Genomic DNA, 18,683 nt, shown 5'->3' with positions numbered 1-18,683 from the left:
AATCATTTGGACATCATGTTCTTATGTATTTCATTTTTCATAGTCTTCTTAAAAGTATTTGCTCAAATATTTTGCCTCTAATTTCTCAGCATTCCTGTTTTTGTCACATTGTTGGAAATTGTGCTTCCAAGTGTCTTTAAGGTATTTCTTCTCCTCACTTTAACTTTTCTCAACTACTCTACTATTTCTATATCCTAATGTCATATTTTCTCCACAACTTAGCAAAATTATATTGCAGTATGTATAATTGCATTAAAGGATAAATAAGCAGTCATATCAATATCAAACATTAAAAATGAAATTTGTAATTTCAAACTAGATTAAATTTTAATGAAGAACCAGTTAGAATTACTGGGGTTTTTATGTCATGTCGATTAATAGGAGTTGTCAGTAGTGGGTTAGAAAGATAACTCAGACTTATTGTTATACCATAGAATCTGTAAATGTTCTGATTAAGGATAATTAGGTAACATTTTTGTTGTTTGAGTGAACTAGACAAACCTTTGGTAAAAAAAGGACATATTCTATATATGTTAAAAATCTAGATATTCTTTAAATTGACTAATTTTTTTTTCCCCTACAGACACAGAAACTGATGACCAACAACTTGAGGAAGTTCCATTATATAATGATGTAATGCTCCCTTCATCTAATGAAAAATTACAGAGTATAAATTTGGCAATGTCTCCATTACCTGCCTCTGAAACTCCAGAGCCACTTCGAAGTAGTACTGACCCTGCCCTCAATGAAGAAGTTGCATTAAAATTAGAACCAAATTCAGAATCATTGGAACTTTCTTTTACCATGCCCCAGATTCAGGATCAGCCAGCTAGTCCTTCTGATGGAAGTACTAGACAAAGTTCGCCTGAGGTAGGTGTCCTGATGTAATAAGAAAAGGATAAATTTCAGATTTTAATGTTCAGGAAAGAATGCATTTATAGATTTTATTCAAACATTAATTTGAGCCACGTGTCATGGACTTTGTGGGCATTTTAGGGACTCTTATCTCTTTAAAAATTCTCCTTTATGAAGGAACATTTTAAGATCTTTTATTAAATTACTGCAATAATTGTTAAGTCAGTGGAACATGGGAAAGAACTGACTTAACAAAAATGTAAAGGAAAAACTTAGGTTGCTCCTCTATATCAATAAAACAATAAAAGTCTTGAATTTAGACACCCACAGGAAAAAAAAAAACAAAAAAACCTGTGTGTGCCTATGATAGGTTTAAGCCCATACATATTACCTATTGAGTTGGAGAATTGTCCAGCAGCAAAAGGCTTAAAAGGGAAAGGACCCTAAGCTCTGCCCAATTTAGTATAGTTTTCATTACTATTTTTAAATTCTTGGTAAGTATAACATGAAAATACCAAAACTTAGAGTAAATACTTAATAGCTGTTTTTATGCAAATTCTGTCAAGTAAAAGTTCTCTTTAAGGGTATGGTTGGGCTAAGACTAAAAGTATCACATAGGGCTCTTATTTCTAAATCTAGAGTGCTTCAATTTGAGAGCTTCCTGTATCTAAAAATATGCTCAAGAGTTGGGTAACAGATCTGAATATGATGACTTGATAAATGAGGCACAAATAAGCTTTAATAGGTGGTAAATAATTTCATATTCAATATCTGGCAAGCTAAAAATAGATTTGACATCTCATAGCCTTCTGGAGAATACTTCCTAATCTCTGGTTATATAGTTTGCATAGCACAAAATGTTTTTTTGATTCTTTTTAATATATTTTATTGATTTTTTTAATTTTTACTTTTTTACAGAGAGGAAGGGAGAGAGATAGAGAGTTAGAAAAATTAATCAGCTTCCTTCTGCACATCTCCCACTGGGGATGTGCCCACAACCACGGTACATTGGAATCGAACCTGGGACTTTTCAGTCCACAGGTCGACGCTCTATCAACTGAGCCAAACTGGTTAGGCACAAAATGTTTTTGATTCATTGTGTTTTTAATCTAAAAAAAATGTTATAGTGAAGGAGGCAAAAGCTTATGCTTAGAATACATGGCTATAATTTTTTTATTGAGAGTTCTTGTTTAGAACTTTTTTTAAAAATGTTTTTAGAAAGAGAGGAAGGAAGAAAGAGGGAGAGAGAGAAAGAAACATCAATGTGAGAGAGAAACATTGATCCGTTACCTCTTGTACACACGCTGACTGGGAATTGAACCTGCAGTCTCGGCCTGTGTCCTGACGGAATGAAACCGACAACCTTTCAGTGCATAAGACAACACTCAGTCAGCTGAGCCACACCAGCCAGGGCTTCTTGCTCAGAATTTCTAAAAGAATAGTACATTCACCGAAACTGGTTTGGCTCAGTGGATAGAGCGTCGGCCTGCAGACTGAAAGGTCCCAGGTTCGATTCCAGCAGGTACCTTGGCTGTGGGCACATCCCCAGTAGGGGCTGTGCAAGAGGCAGCTGATCGAAGTTTCTCATCGATGTTTCTAACTCTCCCTCCCTCTCCCTTCCTTTCTGTAAAAAATCAATAAAAGATATATTAAAAAAAAAAAAAAAGAATAGTACATTCATTATGGTAAATGCAAGTAAAATACTTTAAATCTCCACACCTACCCCTCAGAGTAGCTGTAAGATTTTTAAGTAGATCACTACAGGTATGTGCACTTTCAGTACAAAAGTAGATTCCAGTAAGTACCGTATTTTTCGGACCATAAGACGCACTTTTTTTCCCCCAGAAGTGGGGGGGAAAAGTCCCTGCGTCTTATGGTCCAAATATAGCCTACACATATACTTTTTAAAAAAAAGTTTTTTTACTTTCCCGGCTCTGTGTGGTCTCTGTGTGCTTGCCCGGCTCTAAAATGGTTCTAAATGCTGCTGTTTACTTTACAGGGTTGATTACATGTGTTTATGACTGTGATGTTGGGTTTTAATGCACATAAAATATTTTAGGACACTATTTGTTTCAGAATCTTTTTTTCTTCATTTCCCTTCTCTAAAAACTGGTGCGTCTTATGGTCCGGAGCGTCTTATGGTCCGAAAAATACGGTATATCATCTTGTTGGTGGCCAGTTGGGTACCCTGTGGGAGATGAATTATTAGATGAGTTCTATTCTTTAGCATAAACAGAATAATGCATCATTTATTCTTAATTTTTTTAATGATTAGAGGCCCAGTGCATGAAATTCATGCACTCCAGGGGGTGAAGGGTCCCTCAGCCTGGACTGCACTCTCTTGCAGTCTGGGAGCCCTCAGGAAATGTCTGACGGATGGCTCATGCCAACCTTGAGCCCAGCTTCTGGCTGAGTGGCACTCCCCCTGTGGGAGCACACTGACCACCAGGGGACAGCTCCTGCATTAAGCATCTGCCCCCTGGTGGTCAGTGCGTGTCATAGCGACTGATGGTTCTGCTGTTTGGTCGATTTGCATATTAGCCTTTTATTATATAGGATGTTATTACATATAGTCAGAAATAGCTGAAGCCGGTTTGGCTCAGTGGTAGAGCGTTGGTCTGTGGACTGAAAGGTCCCAGGTTCGATTCCGGTCAAGGGCATGTACATTGGTTGCGGGCACATCCCCAGTAGGGGGTGTTCAAGAGGCAGCTGGTCGATGTTTCTCTCTCATCGATGTTTCTAGCTCTCTATCTCTCTCCCTTCCTCTCTGTGAAAAATCAATAAAATATATTTTTTTAAAAAAGAAAGAAATATGTATATATAGAGTTCCCCTTATCCATGGGGCACATTCCTAGGCCTGAAATCATGGATAGTAATGAACCTTAATCTACTTCCTCAGCCCTGCTAGAAATGTGGCAGCAGCTTCTTCATTGGCATATGCAAGCTACCAGTAATTGTTATATTTTCATCCCTTACTTGCTTGCAGTAAATAAATGGCTTATTCATTTCAGGAGAACCCTTGCTGAAGCATTCATATGGGCTCAGTGCTTTCTGGCACAACACATTGCTGTCAGATGGAATATGTTTTCTGTTCATGTCTTCCACTCATTTAATACCTTTACCATCTTAACTAAAAAACATTTATACACTATGCCTATAATTTGCAGATTAAGATGTGACAGCAAAACTAGCATGCATTTCTTTTTCCTTCACAATTTTCTGGATATAAGATTTAGTCTTACTGTAGATCTTAGCAACCTCAGTGTGTGTGTGTGTGTGTGTGTGTGTGTGTGTGTATTGTTAAGTTAAGAATTTATACATTTTTACTTAAAGGAACCACTGTATAGCTTCTCTCTGGCATATCTAAATTGCCAGCATCACCACTCTTGGCACTTCAGACCTTATTAAGTAAAATAAAAGTTACTTTAAGCATAAGCCCTGCAACACTGTGACAATTGATCTGATAACCAAGATGGCTACTATGTGACTAATGGGTAGATAATGTATATAATGTGGATATCTTGGACAAAGAGATGATTCATGTCCGTGGCCGGACATAGTGGGACAGTGCAAGATTTCATTACACTACTCAGAACAATGCAAAATTTAAAAGTACGAATTGCTTACTTTTGGGATTTCCTATTTGATGTTTTCAGACCTGAGTTGTCCACAGGTAACTGAGAAATTGCAGAAAGTGAAAGCCCCAGTAAGGAGAAGCTATTGTATTAGCAAAAATTATTAAAAATTATTAAAATTTAACTTGTCACTAGTTAGGTAAAATTTGATATAACAAATGGATTTTGTTGTGTATTCTTTGGGATCTGATTGTAGAATTCTAACAAATAGCAAAACACAGAGGCTTATTTTGGGAAATTGAATACATTTAATTCCTTTTACAGCCTACCAGTCCCAGTGAGTATTGTTTTGATGTTGATAGTGATATGGTCAATGAATTCAAGTTGGAATTGGTTGAGAAACTTTTTGCTGAAGACACTGAGGCAAAGAATCCATTTTCTACTCAGGTATATGAATTTGTTTATTGTATTTTCCATTAATCTTTATTAAATTTTTTATTTAATTACTGAGTTTAACTTGTTTTTCTTTTGTGAGATGTTGCCATTTTAAAAACGCATACATTTGTTGTTCTATAGGACACTGATTTGGACTTGGAGATGTTAGCTCCTTATATCCCAATGGATGATGACTTCCAATTACGTTCCTTCGATCAGTTGTCACCATTGGAAAGCAGTTCTACAAGCCCTCAAAGTTCAAACACAGTTACAGTATTCCAGCTGTCTCAAACGGAAGAACCACCTGTTACCACCACCACTACCACTGCCATCACTGATGAATTAAAAACACTTACAAAAGATGGTATGGAAGACGTTAAAATATTGATTGCATCTCCATCTCCTACCCACGTACCTAAAGAAACTTCTAATACCACAACATCACCATATAGTGATAATCGAAGTCGGACAGCCTCACCAAACAGAGCAGGAAAAGGAATTATAGAACAGACAGAAAAATCTCATCCAAGAAGCCCTAATGTGTTATCTATCACTTTGAGTCAAAGGTATTTATTTATATGTAATATTAAAATTATAGTTATTTTTTTAGAAAGTGTGTATATGGTAAATTATTTTTAAACATAGCAAATTTTCTGATGTATATTTCTTAAAGTACATAAAATTGATACATAAATTTTGAACTTAGAATAAGCACTCTAGGAACTATTTCTAAATTAGCTTATGTATTTGTTTTCTTCAAAATAGTCATATCACCTATCTGAATGTAGGATCTTCTAATACCTCCAAAAATGAAATCTAGCCAGTAAGTTCTGTAAATGTACAAAAACTGGCTTGGTTTTTTTTTTTTGTTGTTGTTGTTGTTGTTTTTAATTGATTTGAGAGAGGAAGAGAGAGGGGGAGAGAGATAGAAACATCAATGATGAGAGAGTATCATTGATTGGCTGCCTCTTGCATGTGCCCTTGACTGGAATCAAACCCAGGACCTTCCAGTCCACAGCCCAACATTCTATCCACTGAGCCAAACCAGCTAGGGCTGGCTTGGTTTCTTATGCTTGGTTAAATCAGGTTGGTTAATCCTCGCTGCTTCTGTTTCATGGAGCACTTTTTAAGCCTGAAAAAATGTCCTTCCTACTTAAGGGTATTTCCAATTCCATAGTGAGCTTGATGGTCTTCAGTCCTCAGTATTCAGTATAAATATTTATAAGACTTATTTTTAAATTTTATGTATAATTGCCTTTACTTTTATATTTGCCTTTATAATTGCCTTTACTTATATATTTATAATTGCCTTTACTTTTTTTTAAAATGCATTTTCACTGATTTCCAAGATGGAGAGAGGAGAGAGAAAAAAAATATCAATGAGAAAGAATCATTGATTGGCTGCCTCCTGCAACTGGGCATGTGCCCTAACCAAGAATCAAACCATGATCTCCTAGTTTAGGGGTGTCGAACTCAATCAGAGAAGGGGCCAAAATCTAAAATCCAGCCTAAATCGTGGGCCGAATGGTTTACTGAACAGTCATAAACTGTCATTGTGATGGAAACGCAGCGGAGTGCAGTGATGACAGCGCGGTGCGGGCCACATTGCAAGGCCTGGCGGGACGGATTTGGCCCGCGGGCCTTGTGTTTGACACATGTGTCCTAGTTCATAGGTCAGTGCTTAACCACTGAGCCACACCAGCCAGATATATTTTTCATTACTTATTTATAGAACATTATATTTTATAGGTCAAATAGGGTTTTAAGAGCTACAGCAGGAATCTAAGCCTGATGTTATGACATTGCCTCTATGAAGTAAATTTGAGCAAATATCTGGACACGAAATACATTTTAAATTGTACCTTCTGTATGTAATTTGTAATGGGATTTAACATGTTTTAAATTTAAAGCTCTAGTTACAGGAAATAAGTTTTAGCTAGTCAGTGAGGCAGTATGTGTGTAGGAGAGAAATGATTCTTTTTCTACTGTGCCTAGGCTGATCCAGATATCAGTAGCAATAGGAAAAGGCACTGCCGTAGTCAGGGCTCATGGCATATTACTTCTGCCTTGCATCATTGCTTTGACCTAGAGTGCTGGGAGAGGCCTTTTCCTAGACCTAAGAAAAGATCTTGGAGCTTTAGATTTAAAAAGGAGCATTTTATATTATTTTATAAATTACCATTTGACCAACTGACTTTAAAATTTAAACTCTGAGTTCCTTTAGGGCACCATTCGCCAATCTTTTGAACCTCATGGACCACCAGTGGTCCCCAGACCACCGATTGGTGACCACTGCTTTAGGGCAATGACAGTGTCTTGTTGACAGTTTAGTGGTATTAACACTTAATTCAGTACCTATCGTGTACTAGCTATTTCAATAAATGGTTATTGTGTGGATAGATGAATGAATATCCCCTATAATAATAAAAGCATAATATGCTAATTAAACCGGACAGCCAAACATCCTTCTGGATAAAGCCTCGGTGGCTGCAAGGGCCAAGGGCAGTCATCCATGGTGGCCCGCAGCAGCAGCAGTGGGGTCATGGGGGCAGCACTGACCAGGTTGCCTCCTGCACAGAGAGGCCTGAAGCAGCTGTAGGAGGCAGTGGCAGCGGCAGGGTGATGGGGCACAGTGCCTTCCCTTGATGGCTCAGTTGCCTCTCGCAGAGGGAGGCCAGACTGCAGTTTAGGCCCACTCTGGGCCTAAGCCATCAGTAGGACATCCCCTGAGGGCTCCCAGACTGTGAAAGGGAGCAGACCAGGCTGAGGGACACCCCTCCTCGACCCTCCGCGCGTGCCACACACACACACACACACACACACACACACACACACCCCGCACAAATGTTTGTGCCCCGAGCCTCTAGTAGTAATATAATGGTGATGACAGTTTACTCTTAGCTACAGGAGACTATGGATATTTAGTTTTCTGAACAACTGTATTCTTGTCAAAACCAAAGTCATCTTATCAAATCATGTTAGCAATTTTTTTTTTACAATAGTTCCACTATAATATGCACTAAATATAATACCTTACGAGATGAATTTTATGAACTATATGGAGGCTTTTTCATTACAAATTCTCTAGGTTATTATTCACAAAATCAAAGTGCTGTACTAAGCCAGACAGACAGCTTGACAGCAAAGATTAAAGATAACGATTAAAACTACTGTTACTGCCCGGGCCAGTGTGGCTCACTTGGTTGGAGCATTGTTCCGTACACCAAAAGGTGACTATGTTTTTTTCTCACATGGATGTTTCCCTTTCTCTCCCCCGCCTCCATCCTTTCTTCTCTCTAAAGTCATTTTTTTAAAAGGTGATATTTATCCTATACACTGAATTATACTTCATAAAGATAATATAGTTATGTAAGAATTTTAAATCCTGCCTGTCTGTATATTGGAGGTTTTATAAAACTGCATTTGGGAAGGAGAGTAATATATTACCTACCCTTATACATTCTCAATTATATGTGAAACAGAGCAAGGAGCCATTTATGATTAATGTATTGATGGGGGAGTTCTTGAGAAGATAAAGTAGCTATGATAAAATTGATGTATTTTAATCAAGTAGTTCTTACTATTTAATACTAATTTTAGGTGCAGGTTTGGTAACATACCAATACTGGAGGCAATTTGACTTAGGAGGAAGATCACTGGGGAAGGAAGGGGGAACATGGGTCTAAAGAGATCTAGAATATACTTCCATATCCACAACTATTAATTAGCAGTGGGACTTTGAGATAGTTACCTAACAGGCCTCAGGTTTCTCATTTATAAGATGAGTATTACTATCTTTGGGATTGGAATGAAATTAAAATAAACTAATGAACATTAAATGTTTTATGAACTGAAAATGCTATGCAAGTGTGAAATTAATTTCGTCCCAAGATTATCTGAATTATATTAGATGGAATGAAAAGCCAATATTTAAGTTTTTGACTTACAAAAATATCAATCTAGTTCACTTTGATTAGGGAAATGCAAATTTTAGGATATTTTGTTTCAAAAATTGAGCTTTGGCATTAAGTGTCTGCCCCCTGGCGGTTAGTGCACTTCCACAGCCAACCTCTTGTTGCCAGCCAACCTCCAGAGGTCCCTCCCTCCAGCCATCTGGCCCCTATCAACCCCAATCTGCCCCAATCACCAGCCAGGCCAAGGGACCCCACTGGTGCACAAATTTGTTAACCAGGCCTCTAGTACAAATATATTTTGTTGAAAAAAGCTATTTGGATAATTCTTTAAAAAATAATAAAACAAAAACAAAAAAATAATAAAACAACCATATTTTTATTGAAACTTTTTTTCAGAACTACTGTTCCTGAGGAAGAACTAAATCCAAAGATACTAGCTTTGCAGAATGCTCAAAGAAAACGAAAAATAGAACATGATGGTTCACTTTTTCAAGCAGTAGGAATTGTAAGTGTAAGAGTATGTTTTTGCTTTTTCTAGTCTAGCTAATGTTCTATTTATAAGTTACATATATAGATAATTCCATGTTTCTTCTAAATACTAAAGTTGTATTTTTAGAATTAAACATTGATCTTTTTTTTTTTTCTTTCACTTTGTACACTCTCTTAAAAACAACGAATACATTTTTGGTGTAAAAATTTCAGATAATACAGATATATTTTGAGTAAAAAGTGATGTTCTCCCCTTTTTCCACCTAACATCACCACCTGCCTTGTTCTCTTTCATTTAAGTTAATTTCCCCTTCTTATTCCCAAAACACAATAATTTTCTTAAGTCATTGTTCATCAATAACCCATACCGGTATTTTAAATTAACCAGATTAACTGGAAAGAATTTACAGAGAAGTTGTTAGCCATAATATATGACTAATAAATGTCTTGATCATAGTAGTGCTAAAAAAAAGAATTAAAAACAATTAAGGGTAGTATTTGATTTAAGAAACCTGCCTTCTCCGTGATATTAAATTTGCATTAATATCAAAGTTTTTTATTTTTTTAAAAAACAACATAGTAAAATTGAAATGTTTCCTCTTTTTAGGGAACATTATTACAGCAGCCAGATGATCCTGCAACTACCACATCACTTTCTTGGAAACGCGTAAAAGGATGCAAATCTAATGAACAGAATGGAATGGAGCAAAAGACTATTATTTTAATACCCTCTGGTTAGTTTATTATTTTTGTCCTAAATATCAATAGGAGAATTATATGGCTTTTTATTTAGGAGCTTTGTTCTAAGTGAGAGTGGTTTTTATTCCTTAGCAAGATTAAAAAGTAAGGTAGCATTTTATCTAGTGTCTGTAACAGCTATTTCAAGATAGAACTTTATTTTTTAATAATTACCGTTGATATGTCTATGTATTAATATTGAATAGAAGCTGAACCTTGTAAATTGATTTAGCACTCCTTTGTCCTTCCTTGTATCCTGTAAACATTTATGATTTAGTACCAGTAATACTTGATTGCCCCCTTACTTGTTTACATAGCGATGGTTTACACTAGGGGTGTCGAACTCAATCAGAGAAGGGGCCAAAATCTAAAATCCAGCCTAAATCGCGGGCCGAATGGTTTACTGAACAGTCATAAACTGTCATTGTGATGGAAACGCAGCGGAGTGCAGTGATGACAGCGCGGTGCGGGCCACATTGCAAGGCCTGGCGGGACGGATTTGGCCCGCGGGCCTTGTGTTTGACACATGTGGTTTACACCATAGACTAAAAACTCTTCCAGAAAGTTTATTTGCTTTATGTTCCCAATGCCTAGCGCATAGTGGGTGTTTAATAATAATCATTGACTAGATGAATGAATACTTAGATATCTCTTTGTTTTCCAGACTTAGCATGTAGACTCCTTGGGCAATCAATGGATGAGAGTGGATTACCACAGCTGACCAGTTATGATTGTGAAGTGAATGCTCCTATACAAGGCAGCAGAAACCTACTGCAGGGTGAAGAATTACTCAGAGCGCTGGATCAAGTTAACTGAGCTTTTTCATAATCTCATTCCTTTATTTTGGACACTGGTGGCTCATTACCTAAAGCAGTCTATTTATATTTTCTATATCTAATTTTAGAAGCCTGGCTACAATACTGCACAAACTCTGTTAGTTCAGTTTTGATCCCCTTTTTACTTAATTTACGTTAATGCCAGATCACAGACAGCACATTTTCACAGTTCTTTGGTATTTAAACCATTGCATTGCAGTAGCATAATTTTTAAAATGCACCTTTTTATTTATTTATTTTGGGCTAGGGACCTAGTTTGTCCCTTATTGAATTATTTTTAATAAGATGGCAATATAATCTTTTAAGAAGGCAGTAACCTTTCATCATGATCAGCTTGAAAAATTTTTACTCAGTTTTTCACATTTACATAAACATAGTGTTTTGCCAGCAGTACATGGTAGCCTCGATTGCACATATATTTTCTTAAAAAATACCAGCAGTTACTCATGCAATATATACTGCATTTATAAAACTAGTTTTTAAGAAGAACTTGTTTTTGGGCTATGAAATTGTTAAACCTGGAACATGATATTGTTAATTATATAATGATTCTTAAATGCTTATATGGTTTATTATTAAATGGGTAAAGCCATTTACATGATATAGAAAGATGCATATATCTGGAAGGTATGTAACATTTATTTGGATAAAATTCTCAATTCAGAGAAATGAATTTGATGTTTGTATAATAACTTTGCCAGCTCAAAAACAAAAAAATACCCCATCTGTAGTTGTGGAAATTTATGCTAATATTGTGTAATTGATATTAAACCTAAATGTTCTGCTCACCCTGTTGGTATAAAGATGTTTTGAGCAAATTGTGTACAAACAAACAAATCATGCTTTGTTAGCAAAATTGCCTAGTGTGTTAATTTGCTCAAAATTTGATGTTTGGTTTTATGCACTTTGTCGCGATTAATATTCTTCTGTTTTGATATAGATTTCAATAATTGAGTGATTTTAGAGGTATTGTTTTAGAAATATATAGTTGTCACAGTAAATATCTTGGTTTTCTATGTGTATTGTACAAAATTTTCGTTCCTTTTGCTCTTTGTGGTTGGATCTAACACTAACTGTATTGTTTGTTACTTCAAATAAACATCTTCTGTGGACCAGGCCCTCCTTGATCAGCTTTTAAGTTAATGTTTATTTCAATACCTCTGATTCCAAAACTGTTTGCCAACAATTTATGTATTTTATGAAGATTACATTGACATGGATTGGTTAATTCAAGTAAAATCTATAATAATAAAAGCATAAAATGCTAATTAGACCTGATGACTTTCTGCAGAAAGCCAGGACTGAGGAAAGCCCAGATCCTGGGTGCAATGGGAAGCCAGAGAAAGGAAGGCCTACTCTTGCACGAATTTTGTAGTAATTTTAATAGTTTAATCTGAATGGGGTGGATGAAACAAATCCTAAACATTATAGTAACATAGTGTTATAAGGGCTACTAGAATGTCCTCTAAAGATTTCTACCCCTGGCTAGATAACTCACTTGGTTAGAGCATCTTCCCAAAATTGTGGGTTCAATCCCAGGTCAGCACACATACAAGAATCAATCAATGAATGCATAAATAAGTGGAACAGCAAATCAATTTCTCTCCATTCCTCTCTAAAATCAACTAAAATTTTTTAAAAAATAATAAAGATTTCTAATCTATCTCTTTTATAGATGAAGAAATTTAGACCTCAAATGCTAAATGATTTGTCTAAACCTTAAAGGTAATAAATGCCAGACCAGAGATTTAAACTTAGGTCTTCTTACTCTAATATGAAACAAAACTAACCTTGTTTTTGTTTTTATGATACTGTATATTAAATTTAAAAAAATAGCTTTATTTTTCTTCCATATATTATGAAATTGCTGTTATTTTCTGACTATAAAAGTAATACATTCTCAATTTTTAAAAAGCATAAAAAGGCCCTAACCAGTTTGGCTCTGTATAGAGCGTCGGCCTGCAGATTGAAAGGTCCCAGGTTCGATTCCGGTCAAGGGCATGTACTTTGGTTGCAGGCACATCCCCAGTAGGGGGTGTGCAGGAGGCAGCTGGTTGATGTTTCTCTCTCATAGATGTTTCTAATTCTCCCTCTCCCTTCCATTCTGTAAAAGAAATCAATAAAATATATATTTTTAAAAAATATTTTAAAGAAGCAGAAAAATCACTGAATCCCTGTACTGAGAAGTAACTGCAAATTACTTTTATGGACAAACTATATAGATAATGCCAGATCTTAGATACTATCTATAGCCTGAGGTTATAGGAACAAAATATCCTGAACAAAATAAACCACATATTTTAGGGGACTGTTTTTATCTTAAAAATGAAGAAAATGTGATTTCAGTTATGTGAAATTTTTGGAATAAACGTTTACAATACTAAAAGTCCAATATTTTAGGGCACTTCACATATATTTATAGTATACTTCACTATAAATAATATGATCCAAGTTCTTGTGTATTTAATTACAGATTGCATTAGAGGTGGTATTTCAGAATAAAGTAGTTTAATATTCCCAGGTCAAATTAATTATTTTTCTGATAGCAAGTTATCTTGAGTTGAAAACTAGAAGTTGATGTAGTTTTCAAATATTAATGGTCAGATTATGTAATGACCGGGTCTGAGAAGAAGACTTGTGAGAGCAATGATTTAGAAGAGAAAGCCACCTTTAAAGGACAGTAGAGCTGGAACAAACAAGAATCTCTGGTCATGCCAAAAACAAACCCCATGGAGTGCTTGAGGCTGAAATAGCAGAAACAGCCCTTCCTTCCCAGCATTCATTGTTTTCTCCCTCTCTCAGAATCACAGACTTTTAAAAAATATCTGTATCTATGAAGTATAACCTTACCTTAACAATTACAATTCTATAATAGCTCTTCTCCCCTTAATGTTCCTGTCCCCTCCTATGCATGCCTACTTCCCGTTCTCTGATACTTCTGTGAATGAATGACCATTGTATTATTTTCACACTTGAAGAAAGTATGGTAAAGAATATAGTGTACTTTGTTCAGTGTTCTAGAGCCTCATTATTAACCTTGGAACAGGAAATAGTTCCCCGGACAGCTAGCACTGCTTGATGAAATGACACAAAGATTAGGAGTTAAAATGAAGCTAACCTCTGATAAGTATTATATGCTAGACTTTGTGCTAAGCGTTCTGCATGTTATCACAATCTTAAAAAAGAACCTATTGCATTAGTACTTTTCGCATCTCGTTCTGTGGATGAGAAAATAGTCTTGGAGAGGTGCCCTAAGTTTAGAGCATTTGAGCCAGCCATCAGTAGTAACTCCATAGCGGCTGGTGCTGACCACCTTACAGTGCTACTCAGTCCAGAACAATCCCTTTCCCTCATTAACTTTAAACAGCAAACAGGAAAAAAACAATGGGGTGTAGGCACTGAAGGTGACCCTTGAAGGTAATGAAACCATACAGAGCTTTGAGGGGATGTCCTAAGAGGAATGGCAAGACAAATGGAAATCAATAAAAGTAGTATTTTGATATGCTATTTAGCCGGGCTTTAGTTTGAACTACAGGTTCAAAAAATAGTCTGAATTATGTCTCCATAATGTCTGGTTATGGAGACATCAGGTAGATGAGATAATGTATGAAAACAACATATGACAGCAAACTAACCCGCCATAGGAATGTATGGTATGGTTCTCCCAGAATCGTTTGACTTAATTTTCTAATAAGTTCGTATAACTTCACAATTATTGCAAATAGTTCCTCTTTTCTTGTTTGCTTCATTGCAAATTTTGATTTCCCCTAAAACCTCTAAAACACAAAAAGGATGGACTTTAAAGTTACTGGCTTCCCAGAATCTAAAAAATTATAAAATTTCAAATTTCCATTGCAGCAACATCAAAAACAAGTTGCAAAGAATATGGATTTACTTTATTATTATTATTTTTAACCATTGAGTTTGGTTAAATAAAACCTTTGCAAACATACTGCTAGCTGGAACCAACAAAAATGTGAAGAACATTTTTACTCGGGTGTTTTTTTTTGTTTTTTTTAAGTCTTTCACTTACCACTTTGCTCGTATATTTCATCCCTTTAAATAGCGCTGCACCCGTCGTCCCCAGAGCATTTTACCGAGAATTACTGCAATCTGTAGAATTGATACGAAATAGTTCTACCTGTAAGATAAACGCTACACCTCGCCACCAATCTGAAAAGCCTTCTGGAGCTTTGTTGTGTTCACACCTTTCCGAGGTTTGGGCATAAATTTTATTCTTACCTGTAACGGACGGTTTTACCCAAGACGCTGCTCAGACACCCGATCTCCTTGTATTAACTTTATTTCCTTTATTCCCTCGTCTGGGCTCCATTCCTGCACGGAGAGGGAAGGCAGGTGCCTGAGAGCGGCAGTGGTCTGACCCTCCACAGCAAAGGACCAAGGATGCGGAAGGGACCTTGCATCCCTTTGGTTCCCGGTGCCCCAAGTACTACTTACGGATGTGAAACCCGAGCCGCGGGGCGAAACTTGGTCCCGCCCCGCCCCGCCCCGCCCCCCGCACGGAGGCCCCGCCCCGGTACGTGCCGGGCCGCAGCACCGCAGCCCGCCCCGCCCTCCGCTCCGCGCCCCCTGGGTGTGCGGCCGGCGCAGGGCCCCAGCGTCCACTCCCCGCTGCTGCTGCCTACGTGTGTGAGCGCATGTGGGGAGCCGGCGGGCACAGGAGGGTCAGCGCTGCCCTTTGTCTCCGGTGACTTGTCCGATTCTGGTGCTTAGCTCTTCCCCTAACTTGTTGTTTGGATGTGTGGTCGGTCGGGGCGGAATAGGTGTTGCCCTGGAACTGTATCCGAAATGGCCAATTTAATGCTTTGGGGTGTGAAGCTGTTGTGCTTTGTAGAATAGAAAAAAATATCTGTGGTCTCCTAACAGGTTGGACCTTGGTTACCTGTATAACAGTTTGTTTTTTTAATGTCATCTACTAATCTGATAAAAAAAAAAAAAATAGAGGAGTTTAAATATATTCCCCTTAAGGCACCCAAAGACAGTTTATTTTATTTATTTATTTATTTATTTATTTATTTATTTATTAAAATATATTTTATTGATTTTTTTGCCCCCCTCCCTCCCTCCCACATATCCCCTCCCTCCCCAGAGTTTTGTGTCAAAGACAGTTTATTTTAAATAAAGCACTTTGAGGTATTTCAGGTGAAGGAAATGGAAACTTTAGCAGCCCCAGGTGTGTGTTTTTTGTTGTTGATTTGATTGTCGTGTGTATTTTTATTTTTTTTTCATTTGTTGTGTGCCTGCACCTTATTGAGGCCAGATATTGAGAGTTCTCTGGGAGAAGATAATCTCTGGGAGGTGAGTTTATGGATACAGAAAGCTTGGGGCTCTAAAATAATCGGCTGTAATTAGTGTTAGGATTGCACAGTTAGTTGTAAAGTACAAAGGCAGGTGTTGTTTAGAATAAATGACCTCCCCTCTGCATCCTCATGGGTGACTACAACATACATTTTAAATTGTAAATTGTTTTCTAAAGGGAAATTTATTGTTTATGGGTTATCAAATAGAATTTAACAGAAAGTAATGGTCTGTTTTTTAAGAAGTAGTCAAGGTGTTTTAATTACTTATTTTACTAATAAAAACTGATCGGTAGCCTCAATCATGGTGTGTTTGATTGCAAAGGTGCCATATCAGGAGAGTGATAAACTCTTCTGGCTTTCTGAACCCTTAATAAATCAATATAAAATGGTGATTCTCCACAGAGAAGAACAAGCTGGGGTGTGTATGGGGATGGGGAGTAAGGGGGTTGTACAGTGTTTAATCACAATGGGTAATGCCTTTTAAAACATTGAGGAAGCATATAGCCTAGCACAGTGGTGGGCAAACCAAAGCTCACGAGCCACATGCAGCTCTTTGGCCCCTTGAGTGTGGCTCTTCCACAAAACACCACGTGCGGGTGCGCACATACAGTGCGATGGAAACTTGGTGGCCCATGAACAGAAGTCAGTTTTCGGCTCTCAAAAGAAATTTCAATCATTGTACTGTTGATATTTGGCTCTGTTGACTAATGAGTTTGCTGACCGCTGGCCTAGCAAGTAAACTAGACTGTTAAGTCAAATCTATTTTTTAGAGATTTTTAAATAGTAAAACATCAAAGAAACATTATCTTAGGTAGAAACTCATTTCCAAATATTTCTGAATAATATTTGGTCTTTGAAATAGATTTCAGTGTTTCTACACACAACTGCAGTGACAAACTTTAATAGGAGCACTAAACTAGCTGCAGGGTGAGCCATTATAAACTTTTGCCTCACTGCCTGGTCTGTTTGTAGAATATTTAAAGCAAAAAAAAAAAACAACAACAAAAACAAAAACAATGTTACCTGCTAACTCTGCAAATCAGTGAGGAGCCAGCTCAGCCAATATGTCTCTGGGCAAATTCACCTGCCAATATTTTGCTACCCCTGCGAACCTCAGCTTTCTTACTTTACGGCTCGTTTTTTACCTTCTCTGATCATTTATGTATCTTATCTTCCCTGCTAAACTCATAGTTCCATCAGAGCATGATTCCCATCTGATTCATCTTTGTTACAAAGCGTCCTCTGTTTGCAAGGACAGCTCACATGACTGAGGTGGGAGAGGAATTCCTGTGAACGGAGATCAGAGTTGCAGAATCGGGACTACAGGATCATGTTAAACAAAAACCTTCACCGCCCGAAACTTGTGTGAAAGAGTTTGTTGAGCCATATGCCAGCCATATGGCCAGGCCCTGGGACATGCAGTCTAAACCAGTGGCAGCAGGGCCAGATGGAAAATGCACACACGTCTGCCATTCTGGAGCTGATGGAACCCTTTTTATATGATGAGTTTAGGGAAGAGAGATGTTAAGTTGTTTTTGAAAGAATTGACATTGGCTATAGATAAAGGGGTGGGGTGAAGAAAAGATGAAGCAGGGGCAGTTCTAGGATAGGTGCCTAGTCCATAAGGAAGAAATATTTTCTTTTTTTTAATTTTATTAGTTGTGGGCAAGAGTCAGAAAGTTCATGTATAAAGAAGGACTTGGTGGTCTCTGATTGGTTCAGTTTCAACAAACATTCAGGAATGTGAATACTTTTTCTTAGTTTTAGCACACATATTAGCTGAGTGCTTCCATTGTCTCCCACTCTCTAATCCACTGTAAGTTAATTTAGGACAGTGGTTGGCAAGCTCATTAGTCAACAGAGACAAATATCAACAGTACAACGATTGAAATTTCTTTTGAGAGCCAAATTTTTAAAACTTAAACTTCTTCTAATGCCACTTCTTCAAAATAGACTCGCCCAGGCCATGGCATTTTGTGGAAGAGCCACACTCAAGGGGCAAAAGAGCCACATGTGGCTCTCGAGCCGCAGTTTGCCGACCATCGATTTAGGATATTGCCGAATTTATCTCTTGCCAACCATTTTCTAGCCCTCCCAGTGAAATCCATTCAATGAACAATTACTGAGGGTTGAGTGAGTCCAAGATGTTTGCTTTTGCCCTGAATGTTTGTGTGCCCTCAAATTCATATGTTGAAACTTAACCTCCAAGATGGTTAGTATTAGGAGCTGGGGGCCTTTGGGAGATGATTAGATCATGAGGATGGAGCCCTCATGAAGGGGATTCATACCCTTATAAAAGAGGCACCAGGAATTTCCATTGCCCCTTTGGCCATGTGAGGATGCAATGAGAGAGAATCATTGATCAGCTGCCTCCTGCATGCCCCACACTGGGAATTGAGCCCACAACCTAGGCATGTGCCCTGACCATAATCAAATCATTGATGGGTCCACACTCACCCACTGAGCCACTTTGGCTGGGTCCTAGGCTTTTCTATCATACTAGAGGCTCAGGGCACACAC

The 18,683-nt window shown here is 37.5% G+C and overlaps 1 protein-coding gene across 2 annotated transcripts in view; it reads left to right on the top strand.

The window, feature by feature from the left end:
- Window positions 1-11,959, top strand: part of HIF1A (hypoxia inducible factor 1 subunit alpha) — a 44,721-nt gene extending 32,762 nt beyond the window's left edge. Inside the window, exons 10-15 of one of the 2 annotated variants that reach the window (XM_036434678.2) lie at window positions 584-870; window positions 4,755-4,877; window positions 5,007-5,431; window positions 9,176-9,284; window positions 9,876-10,002; window positions 10,671-11,959. In XM_036434678.2, coding sequence (XP_036290571.1) covers window positions 584-870; window positions 4,755-4,877; window positions 5,007-5,431; window positions 9,176-9,284; window positions 9,876-10,002; window positions 10,671-10,822 — 1,223 coding nt within the window. In that variant the 3' untranslated portion in view covers window positions 10,823-11,959. The remainder of the gene's footprint in view (window positions 1-583; window positions 871-4,754; window positions 4,878-5,006; window positions 5,432-9,175; window positions 9,285-9,875; window positions 10,003-10,670) is intronic. The other variant, XM_045579954.1, reaches the window with a different exon arrangement.
- The last annotated feature ends 6,724 nt before the right edge of the window (window positions 11,960-18,683 follow it).

Source organism: Pipistrellus kuhlii, unplaced genomic scaffold, assembly GCF_014108245.1.
Source record: "Pipistrellus kuhlii isolate mPipKuh1 unplaced genomic scaffold, mPipKuh1.p scaffold_m20_p_1, whole genome shotgun sequence".
NCBI classification, from domain to species: Eukaryota; Metazoa; Chordata; class Mammalia; order Chiroptera; family Vespertilionidae; genus Pipistrellus; species Pipistrellus kuhlii.
Note: the sequence above shows the minus strand (reverse complement) of the source record. Positions and strands in the feature narration are given on the sequence as shown.